At 48.2% G+C, this 21220-nt stretch overlaps 1 protein-coding gene across 10 annotated transcripts in view; it reads right to left on the bottom strand.

The window, feature by feature from the left end:
- The window catches only part of BCL11A (BCL11 transcription factor A), a 101495-nt gene extending 84338 nt beyond the window's left edge, over positions 1-17157 (bottom strand). For 7 of the 10 annotated variants that reach the window (XM_055327908.1, XM_055327905.1, XM_055327903.1 and 4 more), the window contains exons 1-2: positions 16466-16985; positions 8994-9323 (exon numbers count right to left, since the gene is read on the bottom strand). In XM_055327908.1, the coding sequence (XP_055183883.1) occupies positions 8994-9323; positions 16466-16520 (385 nt within the window). In that variant the 5' untranslated portion in view covers positions 16521-16985. Of the gene's footprint in view, positions 1-8993; positions 9324-14020; positions 14093-16465; positions 16986-17131 lie in introns of those variants that run through there. The other 3 variants (XM_055327899.1, XM_055327907.1, XM_055327900.1) reach the window with 3 other exon arrangements.
- Positions 17158-21220: the final 4063 nt, after the last annotated feature.

Below are 21220 nucleotides of genomic sequence, written 5' to 3' on the forward strand. Positions count from 1 at the left end.
GGATGGAAGGCATACAGGAAGGCTTGAGATGTTCCTCTTTACGTACAATACCTATATATTTAATATATAGCAATTAACTTCTGGTCGGGAGTCTGCAGGCAGCAAGCTGTCCCAAGCAGATAGGGGGGAGAAGGGGCCCAGAGCTGGGACAAGCACAAAAGACAGGTCCAACAACAATGCCTGCTGTCAGCAGCTGAATTATTTTTATACAGGAATTTTTATCTCTATTGTACAAACAAGTACGTGTCTGTGCAGACTTGTTAAGCAATCCACTTGTATGTAGAATAAGATTTTTTTTTCTTTCTTGCTACCAGTCACACAGCTCCAAGATCAGAAGAAATACATAGTCTTTGAAGCTGCTCAAATGTTTTAGTTAAAAGGACAGCAGTTGTTTTCAAAGATCCAAGAGTATCTTTATCAGAATTAAATTTTTCCTTATTGATTTTTTCCCCTTAACATAACAAAAACATAACATGAGAAGGTTATGATTTATTATTAAAAATTTTCGCAGCCTTTAAATCATTCTTCAGTAGCCAATGTTCACTTTTAAATGTAAAAGAATAGTTGTGTTTTGGTGTGTGTGTGTGTGTGTGTGTGTGTGTGTTAAGCTTAGGATAGGATGGAGTAGGAGAGAGAAACTCATGAGATTTAAAATTTAACATTGGTTAATGTATTGTTTTAACTCTGAACTTGAAGACTTGTGGAGGAGGGGGCTAAAAGGAGCAGTAAATGGTTCATTGTGAGCTGCCCCCTAATGTAAATAAATCATGAAATCATGGTATCCCCTGAGTCAGTAAAGGGAAATGCTTCAGAGTTTTGTTTTGGTGGGGTTTGATTTTTTTTTTTTTTTTTTTTTGGCCCAAAGAGAAACTCCATATTTAAAACGTAAAAGATCAAACATGGCATGTAGGGCCTTGTGCTCCAACTAAGGTAAGAATCCAAGCTACACCTTATTTCTCTAAAAATTAACAGATGTGGGGTTTTTTTGCAGCTTTTTTTATGCATCATTACATATCAAGAAAACGAACTGATGAATATGAATTTAAATGCCTTGATGCTTAGCGTGAGGCCTCCTTGTGCTTTTTAGAAAATTCAAAAAGAAAACCGAAACCAGAGGGCGGGGGACACAACAGCACCTGTGTTCTTTTTGAAAGCACCTTCGCAGACTTCACAATAATTCCATTCTTCATTTTAATGGGAGTTTTTAATCAGGGGACTCACCTGTATCTAAACCTAAGATCAAATTGTAGGTGTAATTGTTCATCGCCAATGCTAACAGGAGTGAAGATACAAACAGAAACTCATTGTGAGTGACCAAAGGTCCCCAGGTATCCCCTTCATCAACATGCCTGCTTCGGGGTCCCACTGGGAATTCCCTGGCGGGGCCAATTCAATTCTGCGTAACACGCTGCCAACCCTATCTGGAAAAGGGTGTGCTGGGCGCCTTCTCACCTCTTTTACAGGAACTTTAAATCTGATCATCTCACCTTTAGTGGATATAATTTGTTGTTTAGCACTCTACGAACTTGGTATTTTATCTGTCTGGAGAGATCAAAAAGAAAAACGGCAGGCAGAAGAAGGAGCAAGTTGCAGCCCAGTCCAGCCTGCGTGCAGGGCGCCTTGCCTCCGAGCAGCCACCTGGCCAGGTAAACCTTCCAGGGGCATTGCATCAGATCCGCTCACATCAGTCTCCAGGGTGAACCAAGAGATGAAACACTCCGGTTCCCTGTCTGCAAACTTCTCATTTGCCAGTTCTTGGCAGCTTATTTTTCCAAGTGTTTTGTTTCAGGAAACGTGTGTATTTTCTTTTGTACGTTTTGTGGATTTACCACAACTGGTTCTGACAGCTGTTGATTCTGTTAAATGAACACATTATGAAGATCCTCTTTAAAATCTCAAGCAACGGTGGACTCAAAAATAATGGCAAAATGTTTTTAATGGAGTTCCAGTCGAGAGTTGGTTAAAAAAAAAAAAGTATACACGAAGGTACAGAAGTCTTTTAAGTCAGCACTAGATCTAAACCTAGTGCCTGTGTGTGTGCGCGCGCGCGTATATGTGTGTGTGTGTGTGCGCGCGCGCGTGTTTAATGGGGAAAGAGGGGTGTTGCAAATCACCACAAATATTTACACTGTATTCCCTTTGTTCAAATCACATACTTTTAACAGGAAAAGCTGGAACTGCGGCTATTTAAAATTTTAAATATTCAAACGCCTGTAATTAACCATATGAAACAAATTATGTCGCATTTCTCCATACCACACATGCAAAAAATTCTGGTGGTGGATTGGGAGGTGGCAGCGTCGGGGAGACAACTCCAAGAGGAGGAAAGGATGATGTTTTCATTTTGCAATAGATCAAAGGAGAACGAGAATGGAAACTGTAGCATATCGAGCATTTTTACATTGCTGTCTTTCACACTGGGCTATCTAAGTTTACACAATTCCCCAGACTAGCTGCATATTAAGCTTGCTGTGTACAGCTTTATTATGGTGCGGTGGTGGAAGAGGCATTAATATTCCGGCTCCGCATCTGACAGGGCATTTACATGCGCCCATCTGAGCGGTACCTGAGAGCTCCTCCAAGGTGCAGTAACTGTGCGCCTATTGTAAAGGCAAATGAAGCTCACCTATTCCCTGCTGGGGTCAGAAGTGACCTCACCACCCCCCATGCTTCAAATCCTTCCCTTGCCAACCTAACTCAATGCCATCGCAGAATGACGAATGAGCTTAGAAATAGACCCCAAGTTACTAACCCTGCTAAGAACAGCAAAAGCCTTTGCTGAAATGTTTTAAAAATGCATAGGGAGTGCAGCTGGCCAGTAAAAAGCAGGGAGACAGATTCCAGTGAACCCAATATGGAATACGTTACATTCTAAAACTGATTAGAAATACAGTCTGATGTTTACTGGCTTCAAATTGAGTTTGGCATCAAGCATACTGGCTTTAATAATGCTGGCATTTTTTTTTATTATTATTATTATTATTTTAAATCTGCCTTTGGTCTCTAGGAGCACATGTGGAGAGCTAAAGCATTCTTATTCGTCAGGTTACATTTCCTGGAAATTAAGTTTGTGACAGAAAATGACTCTAGTAGCAATAATATGGTTCGTGCTCAAATTAATTAGGTCATTGTTGTAAAAACTACATGGCAAATTACAAAGGTAAATTTACTGATATTGGCCAGAGCCTCTATACCCTGGAAGTAAAGGGGAGAAGCAGTTTAAGGATGCTTATTTACCTGGGTAGGAGGAAAGAACAGAGGAGGGAGGGATACAATGGCCAATTTTCTATTTGTCTTACAAAATAAAAGTACTGGTTATTAGCCATTAAATTATATAGTCTGAACATATTTATGAACTTTATTAATGTCCTCCAAATTGACACATAAAACAAAAACCTGCTTGATTTGAGACAATGTTAAAAATGGGCACCAAGTTAAAATCTTTTTCTTTTTTAATCCTTGTAATAACAACACTGCTGACATAACCATGACCCAAATGAAATCTGAACAAGCAGAAAGGTACTAAAGATCCTTGGTGATTAAATCTGTTGCTAAAAAAGTGGCAAGGTGCCAGGCTGGGTCCAGTTTGATGCTAAGTGCTTTTTACTGCACAAAGCTGGTACTACGGTATGTAAAAACAGACTTGGGCTTGGGGTAAATTTTGTCAAATGATTCCTTTGTGCAGTAAAGGGTGTGAACAGACCAACCAAAGTACATTAAATTAACACTGAATGCTGCAGTCTCGGTGCATCTCCCTAGCTGTGCTACTTTGGTTCAATTTCGTGTTTTCCCCCAAAGGAAAGCCAAACTTTTCTTCCTTTCTTACTGACTGGTGTGCACAGCCACCATTCATCTATTCTCCTTTATTAAATACTTTCACTTAAGAAATCACGAAATTCTGAAAAATGCTTCCCTAGGACTCGCACGTTTGTTATATACTCCAATTTAGTCCTCCCACATTAGCCAAACTACATTGAGGCTGCGGTGTGAAATTAATGATTTTCCAGGACTCGAAAATGTGCCATTAATATGCATCCAACTCTCCTCTTCCGTGAGCTTAAGGTTCGCTGTCCTGACATTGCCTGCACGTTTCTACACCCAGTTGCATTTTCCAGCCCATGGGCAGCTCCACAATTAAATGCCACATTCACTAGGAGAAAGGTGTGCAAAACAGATTTCAGACCCTTTAAAGTAAAAGGCACAACTTGCAACACAGGGAATGGGGTGATTTAAGAAATCACAGCACTGTTTTTTTAAGCTTTCACAGAATGAACACAGAGAATGGGGAGGGAAACTTTCCCCCTCTGCTCCTGTTCTTGAAGTGAATACATATTTGTGTTTCCAATAAAAGGCCATTTTTACATTAACTGTCTGTAACAGCAGGAGACAGAAAAACTAACACAATCTCTACATCACACACAGGATGATCTTCATATCACGTGGCCCTATTCTCAAAACTATTATTTATAAAAGACAACTAGGAAAATGCACAATGCCTCTTTTCTGTGTCACGGAAAGGGTAACATCTGAAGAACTTTGGGATCTTTGGGATCTTCCACATTTTAGATTTTTTTTTTTTCCTTTTTGGCCTTCCGAAGTAAATTTAGCAGCCATGCGGGCCACTGTGTTTAATTAAGCTTTCAAAAGTCCTCTGACAATGCCAACAATTGTAAGACACTTCTGTGGCTCAATCATGCAATCACTGTGACAGTTCTATTTACAATTTGTCTTAGAGAGAGTTTCTCTGACATTGTACTTTGACAAAACATCCAAGCTGCCAGTTCACAACCTTTCTCGGTCGTATTTACAAATACAGCTTGTATATGGGACTCCCAGACTCAGGAACATGAGTCCTTGGGTAGTGGCCTCACAAACACAGGCTCCCAATGAAAATCCTAGATATATATAAAGAAACCATATTCTCTATTCTCTGGACTCGGAAGGTAAGTAAAATGTTCACCAGTATTTTGGGGGGTTTTTGGTTTGTTGTTTTCTGTTTTAGCTGCCATGCTAAAAATTCACTTCAGAAGTCAGTGGTTTTTATTCAGAATCACACAAAGAGAAATTAAAAATAAGTAGTCATACTAGGATACTATAATTTATAGTCTCATTTACAATTACGCCATGAAGTAGACAAACACATCCCAAATTCAGTCTGAGCTTGCAAAAGAACTAGTATGGGTACAAAAGAAAAAGGCAAGTTGATTTTCTGAATTCTGAAAAGCATAGGTATGTCATACTTGATTTACCTTTAAGTAACATGCTGATGTATTTCTGTTTTGAATGAGGATTTCTCCCTCCATTAGAGTAACTGTCCCACATATTTTTATCTAGTGATAAAGTATATTATTGCCTAAGCAAACAATTTTTAAATATCCCGATATAAAGGCCTCTATTCAGGATTTTAAGGAGAAAAAAAATCCTAATGTTTATCAATAGTAGCAGATTTTACTACATTTTATAGCACTGGTCATCTTTTTTTCCCATTCTCTTAAAAAGTGAACTTCATGACAGCCCAATCCTAATTTGACGCTTTCTGTGTATAATAAGCCAAAACCTCAAATCTGACACTGTGGGATAGTATTTTTGGCCTTTCCTATAAGTGAACAGCAGTTTCACATTCACTAGTCTTTGATGAATATTTCCCCATCATAAAATATGAGACTAGAAAATAAAACAACACCCCTATTAAAAGCTCTGACTGCCAGTCACAGGCTGCTAATACCTCCTGGTGAATATCTGACACACAAATACATGAACTGGGCCCCACACAATATAACCTGCTCGTTTCCAGTTAAATTAATACTATTTCAACCGTCTCAATGGATCACAGCCACACAACATTTTGAATATTTGAATAAAATGAAAAAGCAACCTGATTAATGTAGATGTGTGCAGTTAACACACGTACATGGGTGAAGTGCTGGAGCACAGACTCCTCTATTTGCCAGGTAAAAATCATCCTTTCTAAAAAACACTCCTCTTGGAGAGGCCTATGTGCCGTCAAAATGCATTATCACTTTACTAAGGATTTAAAGAACTCTACCTTATTCTCCTATCTGAAAGCCCCAAATTCTAAGCTTTATTTATCTCAGGAAAATCTGTCACTGTTTTATTCCTGCTTCCTGCCTATAAAATGGCACAGAGCACACAGTGAGCTCAAATCCAACTTACATCACTTTAATAAAACCTTTCCTACACAGCGCACTTAAATGACTACCTTTTATGTGGTTGCCAAACATATTCTTCTAGAGATTCATCAATAGATCTCTCTCCTAATATGGAGCATCGCTTCTCCTTTCTTTTTGTGACACAATTCAAATATCTCCTGAATGATTACCCTTATTGTTTCCTTCCTCACCATAAAAAGAAAAGCAGACTTGGAATCGTGAAGACATGCCTGAGAGAAATGGGCTAGTAGTGCACAGCCGTCTTCCAGAACTTCCCTTCAGAGGCACCTGAAGGCCAGGGCATCTTAATTTATGTGCAATGCTAGAATGTTAATTTCACCATAGGAAACTCTTAATTCATTACTGTGAATTATGAGAAGTCGTGATTCCAGTTACTGACATCTCGCTTTGAGATGTGACCACGCTATTTATGTCCAGCCAATTCCAGGGTGGGAAAAGGTGACTAAATACAATGAAAGGAATCAAGGCTTTGTAATTTTTTCTGCATGAAAAGTTTACCTCACCTGGGTTGCAGCACTACTGCACCCATTGAATATCTTAGGCATCCTACATTGTTTTTCATCTCAGAGAAATTATTTAGTACTAGCACTCTAAAACATATTTTAAGTTTGCTTTCCTTTCTTTTTCCTTTCTTTGTTTTTGGTTTTGGGCAGGGCGGGGTGCTTCCCTAGGCTCTGCTATTGTACAAGGTCCTAAGGAAAAAAAAAAACCACCTTTATGACAACCAGAAGTTAAGGAAAATATCTTTTCTTTCCTTATGGAGATTCACAACCATCACAGTAAAAAGCTTTCACTATAGTGCCTCCCCCACCTCCCCAACCCCCCCACCCCCAGCTTTTAGATTCCTCTTCTAAGTACAGAAGCACAGAATTTTGGAGCTGGTTAATCTGAGAGTGAATAACCTATTTGGGACCTCAGTAAGAAGTGTGGTTTTAATTCCTGCTTGACAGACACTGTGTTTTGTCTTTTAAACGAGCAGCTCGATATGTAAATACGATGTTACATCACGCAAGTGTTACTCCATATTTGGTGATTTAGAAAGGCTTTGGATCTCCGAAGACGACAAATCCCCTTCCGCTTGCTCTTGCTTCATTAATCATGCCTTACGTTTTCCTTCCAGTCACAAGACAGCACATGGAAATGGTCATTGCCATATCCTACTGGGGGTAGGGGGAGGCAGTGGCGGGGGGGGGATAAAATCTTAACCTACGTGTCACATAAGCTAAATGTGGTGCATTCTAGAAAAATATTTCTCATTTGACTCAAGGAAAAGTATCTGAGTGTTACTGCAGGAAGCATTCAAAAAGAAGAGAGAAAGAGAAGGAAGGAAGGAAAGAAAGAAAGAAAGAAAGAAAGAAAGAAAGAAAGAAAGAAAGAAAGAAAGAAAGAAAATGTCACGTTTGATTTTAATGATCAAATCCAGAGGGGGAAAGGAGAAATAATACGACATTTAATCCCCTCTGGACCACTGACCTACTACAGTTCAACTTTGTGGTCAAACTAGGTCAGAAAGACAAGTTTCAGTGAATCAATTGATTATATGCACTATCTTTCTTAAAACTGAACAAACCTTCTGCCTTTTAGGGGAGGGGGCAGGGGGAAATAGAAGAAAGGGATCCATCAACAGGCTTGGCATCTTTGACTCTGCATTCACTTTGGCTTGTCTGTTCAATCACCGTTGTTTCACCCAAAAAAAATGTTTTAAGGGTCACTCACTATATAGGGTTGCTGTTTGCCACTTAGAGTAGGGATTTAAGTCCCTCTGTTAGCCGTGAATTCCTTTTCCCCCGTGAGAAACCCACACACCTAGCTACCTCTCTGCTGAAATTCGCCAAAGGAAGGAGAGCTGTTGAATATGTGTATGTATTTTTCCAAGAGAATTTTTGCATTGTGTTATAGCAGAAACAGTGGAAGTCTGGACTGGACATTTGTAAGGGTGACATGTGGTTGTGTAAACCACAAACAAAATCAAGATACATCTGTCAAAACCACATCAGAGACAAGAGAGAGCACAGAGAAGCATTTATCATTTAGCTGAGGAGGCAGGCTGCAGGGAGCAGCCGTTCCTGTCAAACCAACCTTTTGAAATTTCCAACATGCCCTTAAACTTTTCGAGTAAGCATGTCTGTGCGCTTCAGCAACTGCCCTCTCTACTCTGGCCTGGCCAGTCGAAAATGGCATCTTAAAGTCAAGGTCACGGTGTCATCCCACCACGGGGCTGTGTTTAATTACAGCCCCATACGGGCTGACAGCCAATATGGATCCAAGGCTAGCCCTGAAGCTCAGTTAACTCTTTCTACCCACTCCCCAACGCCCTGCCAGCCCACCCCACTTCGTGGAAGCCTTGAGAACTAACTGTACCCCTAGGGAGGTCTGACCAGGTGTTCTGACACAAAGAGGTCATCGGCCAAACTTGCAAATGGCTATATGGCCACTTCTGCCTCTGACTTGTCACCATGGCTGGAAAGGGACAGTGGAAACTGGGCCAGGTATGGTATGGTTCAACACTTAAAAATGAGAAGGGGAGAGAAAAAGGGAAAGAGATTCAGCATCAGGAGATCCAGAGAGAGGGTATCAGGTGTGTGTACCACCTACATCTGACTCAGTGAAGTGGAAAATATTTATTTTGTTGTGTTCTGGACGTAAGCAATAGGAATGATTATTTTAACATTACAGGGCTGTCGTGGACAGTCACATGGAGAAATACAGAAAGCACTTCACCACTCCTTAGTGCTTGGCTACAGCACCTCTGAAAATGAAAAGAAAACATGCAAACAGCTTTTCTCCTTGCTTCTCATTTACCTGCTATGTGTTCCTGTTTGGGGCAAATTCCTCTAGATGACGTTGATAAACAATCGTCATCCTCTGGCGTGACCTGGATGCCAACCTCCACGGGATTGGATGCTTTTTTCATCTCGATTGGTGAAGGGGAAGGTGGCTTATCCACAGCTTTTTCTAAGCAGAGGCTGCCATTGCATTGTTTCCGTTTGTGCTCGATAAAAATAAGAATGTCCCCCAATGGGAAGTTCATCTGGCACTGCCCACACGTGAGGAGGTCATGGTCCCCTTCTGGAGCTCCCAAAGGGCCGTGGTCTGGTTCATCATCTGTAAGAATGGCTTCAAGAGGTTCGGCTGTGGTTGGAGAAACAAAAGCACAATTATTAGAGCGCCAGACAAGAGAGAGAAAAGGGGGAAATACATTCTCAACCCCATCCCATCCCATCCCACCATAACATATAAAGTGTTTCTAGTCTCCTTCATATAATATCCAGAAAACAGGCGCACCTAAAACGCATAAGGATGTGGAGGTTATCAACAAGAAAGCAAATTTATCAGTGAGGCAAATCATCATATATTTAAAGAAAACTATCTGACTTGCCTAACTCCTGAGAAAACACACACACACACACGCACACACACACACACACGCACATACACACACACAGGCACACTGTAAACTGTGTCTGGTTTGCGAGTTTAGAAACAATGTTGACTGTTAAATAAATAAATAGTTAAAGCAGGGAACATAAAGAAAGCTTCAATAATAACTACCCCCTCCCAAACTGGTAAAAACATGGATTGAAACCAAATTTATTTCTTTTTTTCCTCTAGACGAAGTTGTATATTGTGTCAACGAACAAAAAGAGAGGTGAATAAACACACACATCCTTTGTGTGTGAATGTATATACTCCTAAGTATACAGAGACATGGCTTCATAAATTAGAAAGCTACTATATCACACAGAAAATGTGCCACATTTACACCGCCATAATAAGAAAACGACTGCATTCACCTGTAAAACGGATCTAAATAATAATCATAACGCAGCATAATTCATACTGCCAAAAACCTTTCTGATCTCACTCTCAGCAGTGCCACAAAATCAGAGAAATACCAAATTCACTGGCAATTCTTCTCAGACACATTAGCTAAATGGGATACTTTCGAGTACTTAAGAAAATAAGCCAATTAGTCATTTTTTCATTCTGAAGAAAGGAATGCCTAAAATATTCTAAACATGTTTGCACTTGGTGGCCTCCATCACATAAAAATCAGAATGGTCAAGCAAACGCCACATTTCAGAACAAGGCTGAGAAGTCCTTTCTTCAGACTTGAAATACTTCGCCTAATGTTGTCAAAGTTGACTAATTTTCTGAATGAGCTCCAAAACGCTTCATTATGGGACTATTTCTACACACATAATCACCAGCGGATGGTATAACAAGGTAGATATGTCTTTCATTCCTGTTTCCTTTTTTTTTTTTAACTTTGCACCAAAATACTCCAGCATCTCATTTGAACAGCTTCTATCATTTTTTAACCTTCCAAAGGGGAAAAGAGAGTTGGTAAGTCTCTGCTCCTGAAACCGAAGTCTGATTCTATCTCCACCCCCCCCAAAAAAAATCACAAAATACAAAACACATCCAGGATGCTGCCAGTTAATAAAACTGAAGCAGAAAATGTACAAGTCTTAAACAGTTAATCAGTCTGACCTTCTTTAGCAAGCTGCCAATTTCACATTTAATGAACTTAAAGCCACAGAGAATCAAAAAATAGATTTTAATTTGAGTGTAGAATATTGGAACCGATTTTGATAAAGTGCAAAAATCCAGTGAACTCAGGTTAAATTTATTTCAACCCTACCCAGGCTGAATATTGAGGGGGAAGATCTGGAGTAACTCCCAGATGTGCTGGGTGAAATAATATTGAGAGAGCCCTGCCTAGCTGCACCTGTGCTCAAGTAGGACATGTCATAATTTCTAGCCTCTGGTACTCCTCCTAATTTAACATAAGGTCACCACAGGAATATGAAGGTTATATTCCCACTAATAAAGACAGCAAGGTAAGCACTTGTGTTTCTTTGCCCAACATACCCACCAAAAGATAAATACAGAATACACATGCATGCTTTTCAAATAAAAGGAGATAAACGGAAGTGCTTTTGCATTATGCCTCTATGTCAATTTTCTCCTACATTTGCTTTCATTTTGGCCAAGTGAGGAACCGAATAGGGAAGTCATCTCCAAGATCCCTGCTATTTGAATTAAGGATTTTTAAGTACACATTGACAAATAATGGCTTTTTTTGGTTGCTGTTCAGCATTAACTACAAGTTCTGAGGTTTACAGATTAAAGAAAGACTCAGAGATAATATTTTGTTTTATTGAAGTTAGTATTACGGAGAACCTTTGCAAAAAAAAAAAAAAACACATTTTTTAAACTCCACCGTTAAGATCTGTTTTTTTGTTTTTTATCCCCAAGGCCTGACATATTTCTGAAAGCGGAAATATTATTTAGGAGCAAAAGGAAATATTCTCCTAGGTATCAAATAGTTAAAGGTAATGCGGTGCAAACAGACTTGGTTAAAGTCTTCTAAATGTAGTGACTGAACTGATTTACAATCAAAACCAGGAAATGAAGTGGTAATTCAGAGGTTGCTGATTACACCTCCACATTTCACCTAATTAATTTTATAGGAGGCAAAGTTCTTGAAAATAACAAGATGATCAAATGTACAGATATAAAACCTGTAACCTCAACATTTTCTATGCTCTTAACGTAAATTATTGCTAATTAACAAGAATTATATCCTAATGTATGAAATACGTCTAACATCGGGCTTCTTGCAAAACATTTGGCCAGTAATGTTCAGAGAAATACCAAAACGTGTTCTTATTATTGCTGCTATGCTATTAAAAATGAGACGAAGTGGGGCACAAAGAAAATATGAAAATACAATTCTCTTGGTGTAGTCTACTGATTTGCATTGACATCTTTTCTCAGTGGTAATCAACATTTCCTTTCTGGGCATCTGATAATTTCTCTGTATTTTAATGCAAATTCCTCTTTCCCTAAAAACATTCCTAACCTCAGCCATTTTACCCCCTCCCTCAATTCAACTCCATCCTCCTTCGCCCCCACAATACCACCGTTTCTAAGCTCCGGCCTAAACCTCCCGCTACAAAGCGGGGAGTCCAGGACTGAAGTGGAAGGGAGTGGGCAAATAATCATAATAATTAGCCGCGAATTCTCCACAAGGATTGAAAGAAATAGAAAATAAAATGCTTCTGCGTTGAAACAGCAACACAGACTGGAACGTCTCAATGCCCCAGCGGCTGACTGAGCTCTCCTTCCTCTCTGCAGTTGCAAAGGAATACATTTAAAGAAGGGGGGAAAAAAAAGCTTTATAAGAAATGTAGGGAAGAAGCGAGGGAAACGAGGGCTGCTGGGGGAGGGGGAGGGGGAAGGAGCTATGCCTTCAAGTTTGCTTTCCAAGTCCTTCCTTTTGATTGTCTTAACAGGGTAAGGAAGCAAACCGAGTCTGAAATGCGTTGAGGAAAAGCAAAGAAACAAAAGCGGAGGCCAGGGCGACAGGCCCGGGGCAGGGGGCCCGGCGGGGGCGGGCTCTGCAGAAAGTGAAGTTGGGCGCCGGGACTCGGAGGCACAAAGCAAGCAGCTTGCTGGCTGCAGCCTGCGGCCGCGCTCGCTGCAAACACGTGCAGCGGCGGCTGCCGGGCCGCGGGGCCCGGGCCAGGCCGGGAGGCGACGGGCAGCCAGGGGCCCCTGCTGCCGCCTCCGCCGCCGCGCGGCCGGGCCTCGGGGTGACCGCCGTTCCCGGGCCCCGCCAGCTGGAGAAAGGGGGAGCGAGGCTCGGAAAACTCGGCCGGTCTGACCCGGTGCAGTCTCGGAACCACCGCACACGCCTCAAAGCGCGGACCCTGAAATTCATTCTGGGGCCCCCAGGCTCACACTTTTTTACTTTGTGGGGCGGGCGGGCGGGGGTGGGGGGAAATCTCTGCAAACGCAATTTCTCCCGCAATTCCGGGCACCAGTGTGCGCAGCGCGGCGGCGGCGGCGGTGGCGGCGGCTGCGGTTTATTCATTATTAATGATGCTGCTGGCCCGCATCATTATGATGATAACTATGACTATTGTTGCGATTTCGGGCTCCGAGGCGAGAGCCGCGGGGGGCGGGGGGCCGGGGAGCCCGCTGCAGAGCCGCCGAGCCAGCCCGCCGGAGCCGCCGTTGTCCGTGCTTTGCGCGGGGGGTGCGGGGGTTAGAAGAAGTGAACCCGGAGACTCGGTGCAAACTTGCTGGATCCCGCCCTTCGGCCTGGCCTCGAAGGCGGGGAGCGCGTCCTCCCCTCTTCCCCCTACCCCCAAAAATGCCCGCCCCGAAAGAAAGCGAAAACTGCACCCCACTCCGCGCCCGGCGCACCGGGGTGCCGGCCGCGCTCCCCAGCGCTTCTCCGCAGCCCCGGCCAGAAGCATTTTTAAAGTCAAAATGAAGAACAAAGACATAAGGGGTGATGGGGGGGGGGGAGAAAAGGGAATTCAGTCTAACCGTCCGTTTCCCCCACCCCCACCCTCGCAAAGCTCGTCCCTCCCGGCCGAGAAACGCGGAGCTGGGAGTGGGGGAGGCTCTGGTACAGGTTCAAGTTCGCTGAGCTTTCTTGATCTTGTTCTGCCTCCTAGCGACCGAATGGCTCACTCAGCCCGAGGAGCGGTGGACTGGGGGGGAGGGGGGGTCCTGAAGACCGGAATGGCTCCCGCCCCCTCTGCGCACCCAGAAAATGAGAAAGCAGCGGCCCCCGCGCCCCCCTCCGGACTGGTCCCTGACCCCACAGGCCGCGCTGAGACGGGGCTGGAGGGCGGCTGAACCCACCCAGCTTGGAGGGTCCCGAGATGGACCCGGGGCGGGGGGTGGGGGGACAGGGGAGCAGCCCGGACTGCACGCCTGCGTTCGTCCTTTGCGCCCCCAGTGCATCCTTCCGAAGAAGGGCCCGGCTTTCCCGAGTCCTGCGAACTGCCCTTCCTTCCCGCCGGTACCTGGCCGGGCTGTAACTTCACACCGCCGCGCGCCGCGTCTGCTCCGCATCCGGCGCGGCCGGGGGAGTGGGGGGCGGGGGAGAGCGACGAGGGAGGGATGCGCGGGGGTGGGGAGAGGGAGGGCCCCGCAACGTGCCGGGGCGGGGGAGCTTCCGAAGTGTGTGACAAGTTCCAGGGCCTAGTGAAAAATCCAGCTCCCTACGCGCAACAGCACCCCCCCCCCGCGTCAACCCTTTAATAAATACAACACTGGGTATAGGTGGTGTTTTTAAATTGCATCGAAAATTAAAACAAGGGGCACGAATGAGGAGGGGAAGGGATGTGGGCCCTCTCAAGCCTTTCTCTGCCCCGCTGCCAAACTTTCCGAAGTGCCCACCGCCCGCCTTCCCAGACGCACTCTGCTAGCCAGGACGCAGTAACCCGTCCACCAACCCCATAAAGACTCAAAAGGACCGCCGCCCCCCCCCCACCCCAGCTCTGACCGAGACAGGCCCCGGTTAGAGGGCAGGAACTCAGAGTGGGGTGCACGGAGTCCGGGGATCCAGCACTCCCAAAACACACACTTGCACATACTACTGTGCCCACCTCCCCAAATCCCCCCCCCCCAAAACCGGCTCACCGCGCCCCCCCCCCACCTCCCTGCACACACACACCTGGCCTGGCAGCGATCGGGAGGCGGGGGTGGGGGTGGGGGGCTGGTTGGCCAGACCTGGTGGGAGGGGGGCAGAGAAAGCACGTGGTGACCTCCCCGCCGTCCGGAGCTGAGGGCAAGAACCTCGGGGGGCGGGGGAGGGGGCTGCAGACGCGCTTTTTCAGCTGCTTTGAAAAAATAAAAATGCTTCGCAAAGCCGAGTTTCTCCCCCGCCGAGTTCCCGGTCTGGTGGGCTGGGAGGAGGTCTGGGCATTGTGCTGGGGGCGAGAGAGGACCGTGGACCCGGCTGGCGCGGAGTCGCGGCACGGCCTGTCGCTGTGCGGGCGGGCGGGCGGCTGGCGCGGGGTGGGCGATCCCGAGCAGGGCGGGGGCGCGGCGAGGCCCGGCGAGGCCCGGGCGAGGCCCGGCCACCGCCGCCGCCCGCTCCCGGGCTGCCGCGCCGCGCTCGGTCCTCTGTCTGTTTGTTGGCAGGAGGCTCCCGCACACGCGGTGCTTGTAAACATTCAGACACGAGATTTTTCCCAATCAAAATCCACTTCCACTTTTTTTGAAAATCTTCCAAAAAATAGTAAGAGGAGGGAGTTCCTCGCTCCCTCTCCACGCCGCCGGCGCTCTAAGTTTGCAACTGAAGGGGTTTTGGGGAAGGGGGTAATTGTATTTTTCCCCCTCTAATAGAGATGGAGATTTTTGCAGGGGGGGGTGGGGTGGGGTGGGGTGGGGGAGTCCAAGAGGAGAGCGTTGCAGAAAACGGCCGGCCGAGCGTTTGGGGCTTCTGTTGGGGGGCAAGAAATTGTACGTCCTCTTGCCTCGTTTTATTTTTGGTTTTTATTTTTATTTTATTTTTCACATCTCTTCGCCGCCGCGGAGGTTCGGCCGGGAGGGGCGGGCAGCGGGAAGCCAGGCGGCGGCGGCCCGAGCGCCCTCCCTCCGTCTCCCGCTCGCCCGGGGCCCTTGCTCCTGCCCTGCGGCGGCGGCGGCGCGGAAGGGCAGGCGCGAGGAGCCGGCACAAAAGGCAGCGGGACAAACACCCACCTCGGGCCGGAACAAAAGGCGGCAGCGGCGGCCGAGCCTCCCGTGCTTCCCGGTCTCCAGGCTCCCCCGGCCGCCGCGGCCCCTCTCCACACTCGGCAGGCTCCCGAGCGCCGGGGGGCCCCCTCCCACAATCCCACTTTCTCACTATTGTGGAGATGACTACTTTCCTCCTGGTGCACACTTGACCGTGAGCGCGCTGCTGTCCGAGGGCCAGTCTCACCTCTTTTCTCCCAGGGAATTGTTTTTTTGGCTTGGGCTCCCTCCTCCCGCCCCGTTTTCCTTCCTTCGGTGAGTGGAAGCAACCCCCTTTCCCCCCACCCCCCCCACCCCTCCAGCTCCCTCCTCTAGGTTTGCCCGAGAGTTGTTCGCATCCAAAGCATTGTTCATTATTTTGCAAAATTGGAGGGGAAATCATTGCATTCCTTTTCGAAAAGCGAAATAAAGCGGCGGAGAGCATGAAAGAGGAGGAGTCACATTTTTTGTAAATTAAATAAAAATTAAAAGGTGCGTGCTATCCCAAAAGTGTATCTACGGCTGCGGTTCGGGATAGGATGAGGTTTGTTTTTTGTTTGTTTGGGGTTTTGTTTTTTTTTTTTTCTTCTCCTCCCTTTAAGCTCTTTTATCCCGACTCTCGGAGGTTCGTCTCGTGAAAAAATTAAAAAATGCATGCACACACCCCTCTCTCCCCCTCGCTCTTACTTCTCGTCCTGCGCGCTCTCGTGATTATTAATAATTATTATTACTATTATTGGGTTACTTACGCGAGAATTCCCGTTTGCTTAAGTGCTGGGGTTTGCCTTGCTTGCGGCGAGACATGGTGGGCTGCGGGGCGGGCGGCGGCGGCGGCGGCGGCGGCGGCGGGCGGACGACGGCTCGGTTCACATCGGGAGAGCCGGGTTAGAAAGAAGGAGACTCCAGAGAAAATATCTTCATCAGTGCCTTTTGACATCCAAAATAAATTAGAAATAATACAAAGATGGCGCAGGGAAGATGAATTGTGGGAGAGCCGTCATGGCTTTTTTTTTTTTTTAAGCAAAAAAAAAAAAAGAGAGAGAGAGAGAGAGAGGAGAGAGATAGAGGGAGAGAGAGAGAGAGAGAGAGAGAGAGATGAAAAAAATGGCAAAAGCCCCCCTGAGCTGCAAGTTCAAGTGCGGACGTGACGTCCCTGCGAACTTGAACGTCAGGAGTCTGGATGGACAGAGACACACAAAACATGGGCAGGGCGAGCAGGAGAGAAGGGGAGGAGGGAAGGGGAAGCTCACACCAATGGACACACATCAGGGGCTGGACATGAAAAAGAGACCAGGACAAGCCAATGGCCAGTGCGGGGCGGGGGAGGTGCGGGGCGGGGGGCTCCGCAGACGCCAGACGCGGCCCCCGGGGGAGGGGCGGGGGGAGGGGAGGGGGCGCCGGGGCCGCGGGCTCACCAGTGGCCGCAGCCAGCGCCGTGGCGGCAGCGTGGCCGGGAGAGAAGAAAGGGGCGGCGGGGGTGGGGGGGGGCAAGACGTGCTCTCTGCTCACCCCCCCCACCCGGACACGGATCCTAAAATGAAAGATTACTTAAAAAAAAAAAAAAAAAAAAAAAGGCAAGAGTGTACGGCGAGGCTGCAGCCCGGGTCCCGGGGAGCGCGGGCGGAGGGAAGCCAGGTGGAGTTACTCCCGGACACCCTCCTCCGGGCGCACACCCACTTCCCCTCTCCGCCGCGCTCGCTCCCCGCGTGCGGACGCCCGGGGCCGCGGTGGGAGCCCCGAGCCCCGGGCTGCGCTCGGGAAACTTTGCCTGCGGAGAGGCTGGCAAAGAAAAATCACCCGAAGTTGAGAGCTGAGCCTCCAAGTTGCAGCTCCGCAGCGGGCGCGGGGAGGCGGGAGCACGCGCGCGGCAAAACCGAGTGCAGCCCAAGTTTAGAGGGTTGCGGGTCCGGAAAGGCAGCCCCGGGGCCTCTGGGTGCCCGGCCAGGCAGGGTGCAAGGGCGAGGGAGACGGCGCAGGCCAGGGCGGGAGGGCACCCCCGAGGCCGAGCCCGGGGGCGGAGGGGGGAGGCCGGGGGGCTGCGGGGGGGGGGGCGCCGGGCAGCTGGGATCTGAGCGCCCTGACGAGCGATTGGGTCCGAATGGAACTGGAAGCACGCACCCGAGGCTCCCAAGGGTCGCGGCGAGGGAGGCCAAGGACTAAAGACCGAGGAGCCCGCCGCGGGGCCCGTTGTAGCCCCCGGAGGGGAGCGCCGGGGCCCGGGGCGGGGAAGGCGCCGAGGCCGCGGGCCGGAGGACAAAGCACGCGCAGCCCCGGGAGGGAGTTGCCGTCCCTAGGAACGTGCTCCCGGCGCCGCGGGAGGTCCTCCGGCCGGGTCCCCGGGACGGACACACCCCCTCCCGCCCGGAGCCGCTGCTGGAGCGCCGGGGAATGGGAAGCCAAATGTTCCTTACAGGCGGGGCGCAACTATTCCCGGGCTGTAACCCGGGGAGAGAAAATGGGGAATACGGTGCGAGCGCGACAGGCTCGCGGGAGCAGCGGGGAGACCGCGGTGGCGGGGTGACCGCCCCGGGTCAGCGCCGCGCTGCTCGGGCGCCTGCAGCCGAGGTGCGCCCCCCCCCCGCCCCCGGAGCACGCGGGCCCCTCCGGCCTTCCTCACTCACACCTTCCCGGGAAATTAAGGAAGACCTGTTGGAAATAAACCCCTGTCTCTTTAATGCACACACGCGCTCGCGCGCGCACACGCACACACACACACACACACACACACACACACACGCGCGCGCGCGCGCTCTTGCTCGGGGGCGCGCGCGCGCGTGCTGCCGCTGTCAAAAAGCGGGCTTCGCTCTGGCGTGGGATACTTTCAGTTTTACGTAAAATGTACAGCAACAGCACCCCCTGCGATTGGAAAGTTTATTCTGAAACGTGTCTGCAAAGTCCCCCGGCGTCTCCCGCCTCCCAGCCTCCCCGCCCGCCTGCGCCGCCCCGCAGCCGCCGCCGCCGCCGCCGCCGCCGCCGCCGCCGAGACCGCGCCGCGATGCCCGGGCGGGAAGGGCAGGGGGAGGGAGACGGACGGACTCCGGCGCGGGGCTGCGCGGGGGCGCGCGGGGCGCAGCGGCCCGCGACGCTCGGAGCTGCAGGTGGACGTGTGCGAGGGTCTGCCGGCCGCGGAGCCTGCCTGCCTTACCTCCCCTGCCGGCGGCTCCACGGCCCCTCGCGTCCCCGCTCTCCCCCTCCTCGGTCGGAGGCGCGGCGTCTCCGGGATGCACCCACCCGGCCGGGGACCTCAGGGCTCGAGGCCAAGCCCCCCGCCCCGCCCCCGCCCCCGCCCCCGCCCCGGTTGGCCGGCGCGCGCCCACCTCCCCGCCGCGCCCGCGAGCCGCTGTTTATTCTCGTGTTGTCTTGGGAAAGTTTCAGACCTATTAGAAAACGCCTGGCTTGCCTGGCTCGGCGAAGCTTCGGGCCCCACGGAGGAAGCAAGGGAGGTGGTGATGCTCCACACTAGGAGAGATGTGTGCTGAACTGGGTTCGCGTAAATGTGTTTTGTTGTTATTGTTTCTCTCCAGTTTTGGGGGTGGGTGGGGGGTGGGGGACGACGCTCAAATCCTGTTTAAGAAGCAGGAAGATTCACTCGCAGGAAAGGAAGCTCCTGTATGTAGTGTGTGCGTTGCACCATTTCCCCTTTTTTCATGAGTTCTTCAGAGCAGGTCGGCATCTCCCACGACTGTCTTCTCTTCTTCCTCCTCCTCCTTCTCCTTGCTCTTCTTCTTCCCCCTCCTCCTCCTCTTCTTTTTTTTTTGTCTCTTTAAACTAGCGTTAGAGCGACCAGAAAGAGTGTCATTGCGCGGGAGGGGGGCTGCGTGCAGAAGAATGGTTGGAGGGGAGGCGAGGAGAGGGAAGAAGAAAGTGCAACTGGGAGGTCTTTGAAAAATAAATAAATTAAATAAAAGCCTCTTCAGGTAACAATAGTGAGTCAGATTCTTTCGGAACCGAGTTTTTCAAATTTAAGTATTTCCCCCATCCATCCATAAAAGCCCATATACAGAGAAGGTATATAAATGGGCGAATGTGTGTTGTGGAAATATATATGTATGATTTATATATAATGGTGTGTATAAAGCTTTTCAGGGTTGGCTGTAGTGTAAAAAGTAATGACTTTATTACCTCTGAAAGGTTCTGTGGTTCACATTTAACAGTCCTCTGAATTACAATTCATTACACAATTGTGTGCTCTCTAAAACCGGCACCCTATCAGGGCCGCTATCTGTGGTTATTTCCAATAAATAACTGGCAACATTTTATTGATTTTCTTTTTAAAAAAAAAATCATAGGAAATTAAGCACTTAGTTACAAGTAGGTCTGCCACGTTATTGCACTTGTTTCAGATTCCAGGGGGTTCCTTCCGAAACCACATCTTAAAACATACATTAAAAACCCAGTTTTGCAGCTGCCTTCCCTGCGTGCCAATGGAGAGGTAAGCAGCGACGTTTCCACCATTAACATATATTTAATTTCACCACCATAAAATGCCCAGAGTGAAATAGGAACTGCCCTCCGCTCCTGCCCCTCCCCCAGCCTGATTTCACCCAGTCCACAAACCCTGGGCTGTGTATTGGCACTTGATCCCTCCTCATCGCGGACCCCCACTGCCGGTCCCTCGTGCTCACCCCTGAGAGTGACGTCCCCTCTCTCATTGCTGCTGGAGACTCGCTAAAGCGCTTAAAAGTGGGGGGGGGGGGGAGGGAGGGGGAGGAGGGCTTGTATGTGTGTTTAAAGAAAGAAAAACGTGTTGTTTTAAGAGGTTTAAAAATATTACATAAGTATTGATTAATGATGCAGGTGCTTTTGTAGAGGGGTGAAAGGTCACCTTAAACGCGAACACTTGGATACACAATAAGTATATTTACCTTTCCCAAAGTGGCTTTTACAAAGTAATAATTTATGACAACGTTAAAATTATTTTCTGGCCGTTCAGTCCCCTTCATCTGGAGCTGTGGAACCTTTGCTAATTACGCTCCGTGGGCTCTTCCCCAAATCTTTGGTGACGACACTGAATGTAAACTCCAGGCCAACAGACGACCCCCTCCTCTCCCCTCCTCCCCCTTTTTATCCTGCCCGCGGAGGAGACTCCCCAGGACTTCCTGCAGTATATATTCTCCCTCTGATCTCCGTACTTAATAGCCAAGTCCTGGTTTATGCTTTATAATGTGTTGACAAGTTTTCTAACAGACTTTCTGAAATAATGCACATATATTCACGTCGGTTAGAAACCCACCGTATTTTTAGAGTCGAGTAGATCTATACCCTAATGCAGTGAGAGAGTGTAAATCATAGAGGATTTCATAGTCCTTTCAGTAGTTTTCGGTATGAAGTATGAGCCGCGTGGCCTCCAGACGTAACCTTTTAGAAAAAAAGACAGTGCTTTTATTTTATGGTGTAAAGTGCTTTTAGCTCCAGGGCTCTGAACGTGAATGTGGTCAACAAACAGCTCCAAGAGGGAGACTTAATACAGTCCCAGCCCTCGTTCGGAGGATTGCCTGGCACGG

This window comes from Nyctereutes procyonoides, unplaced genomic scaffold, assembly GCF_905146905.1.
Source record: "Nyctereutes procyonoides isolate TBG_1078 unplaced genomic scaffold, NYPRO_anot_genome, whole genome shotgun sequence".
In the NCBI taxonomy this organism is placed as follows: domain Eukaryota; kingdom Metazoa; phylum Chordata; class Mammalia; order Carnivora; family Canidae; genus Nyctereutes; species Nyctereutes procyonoides.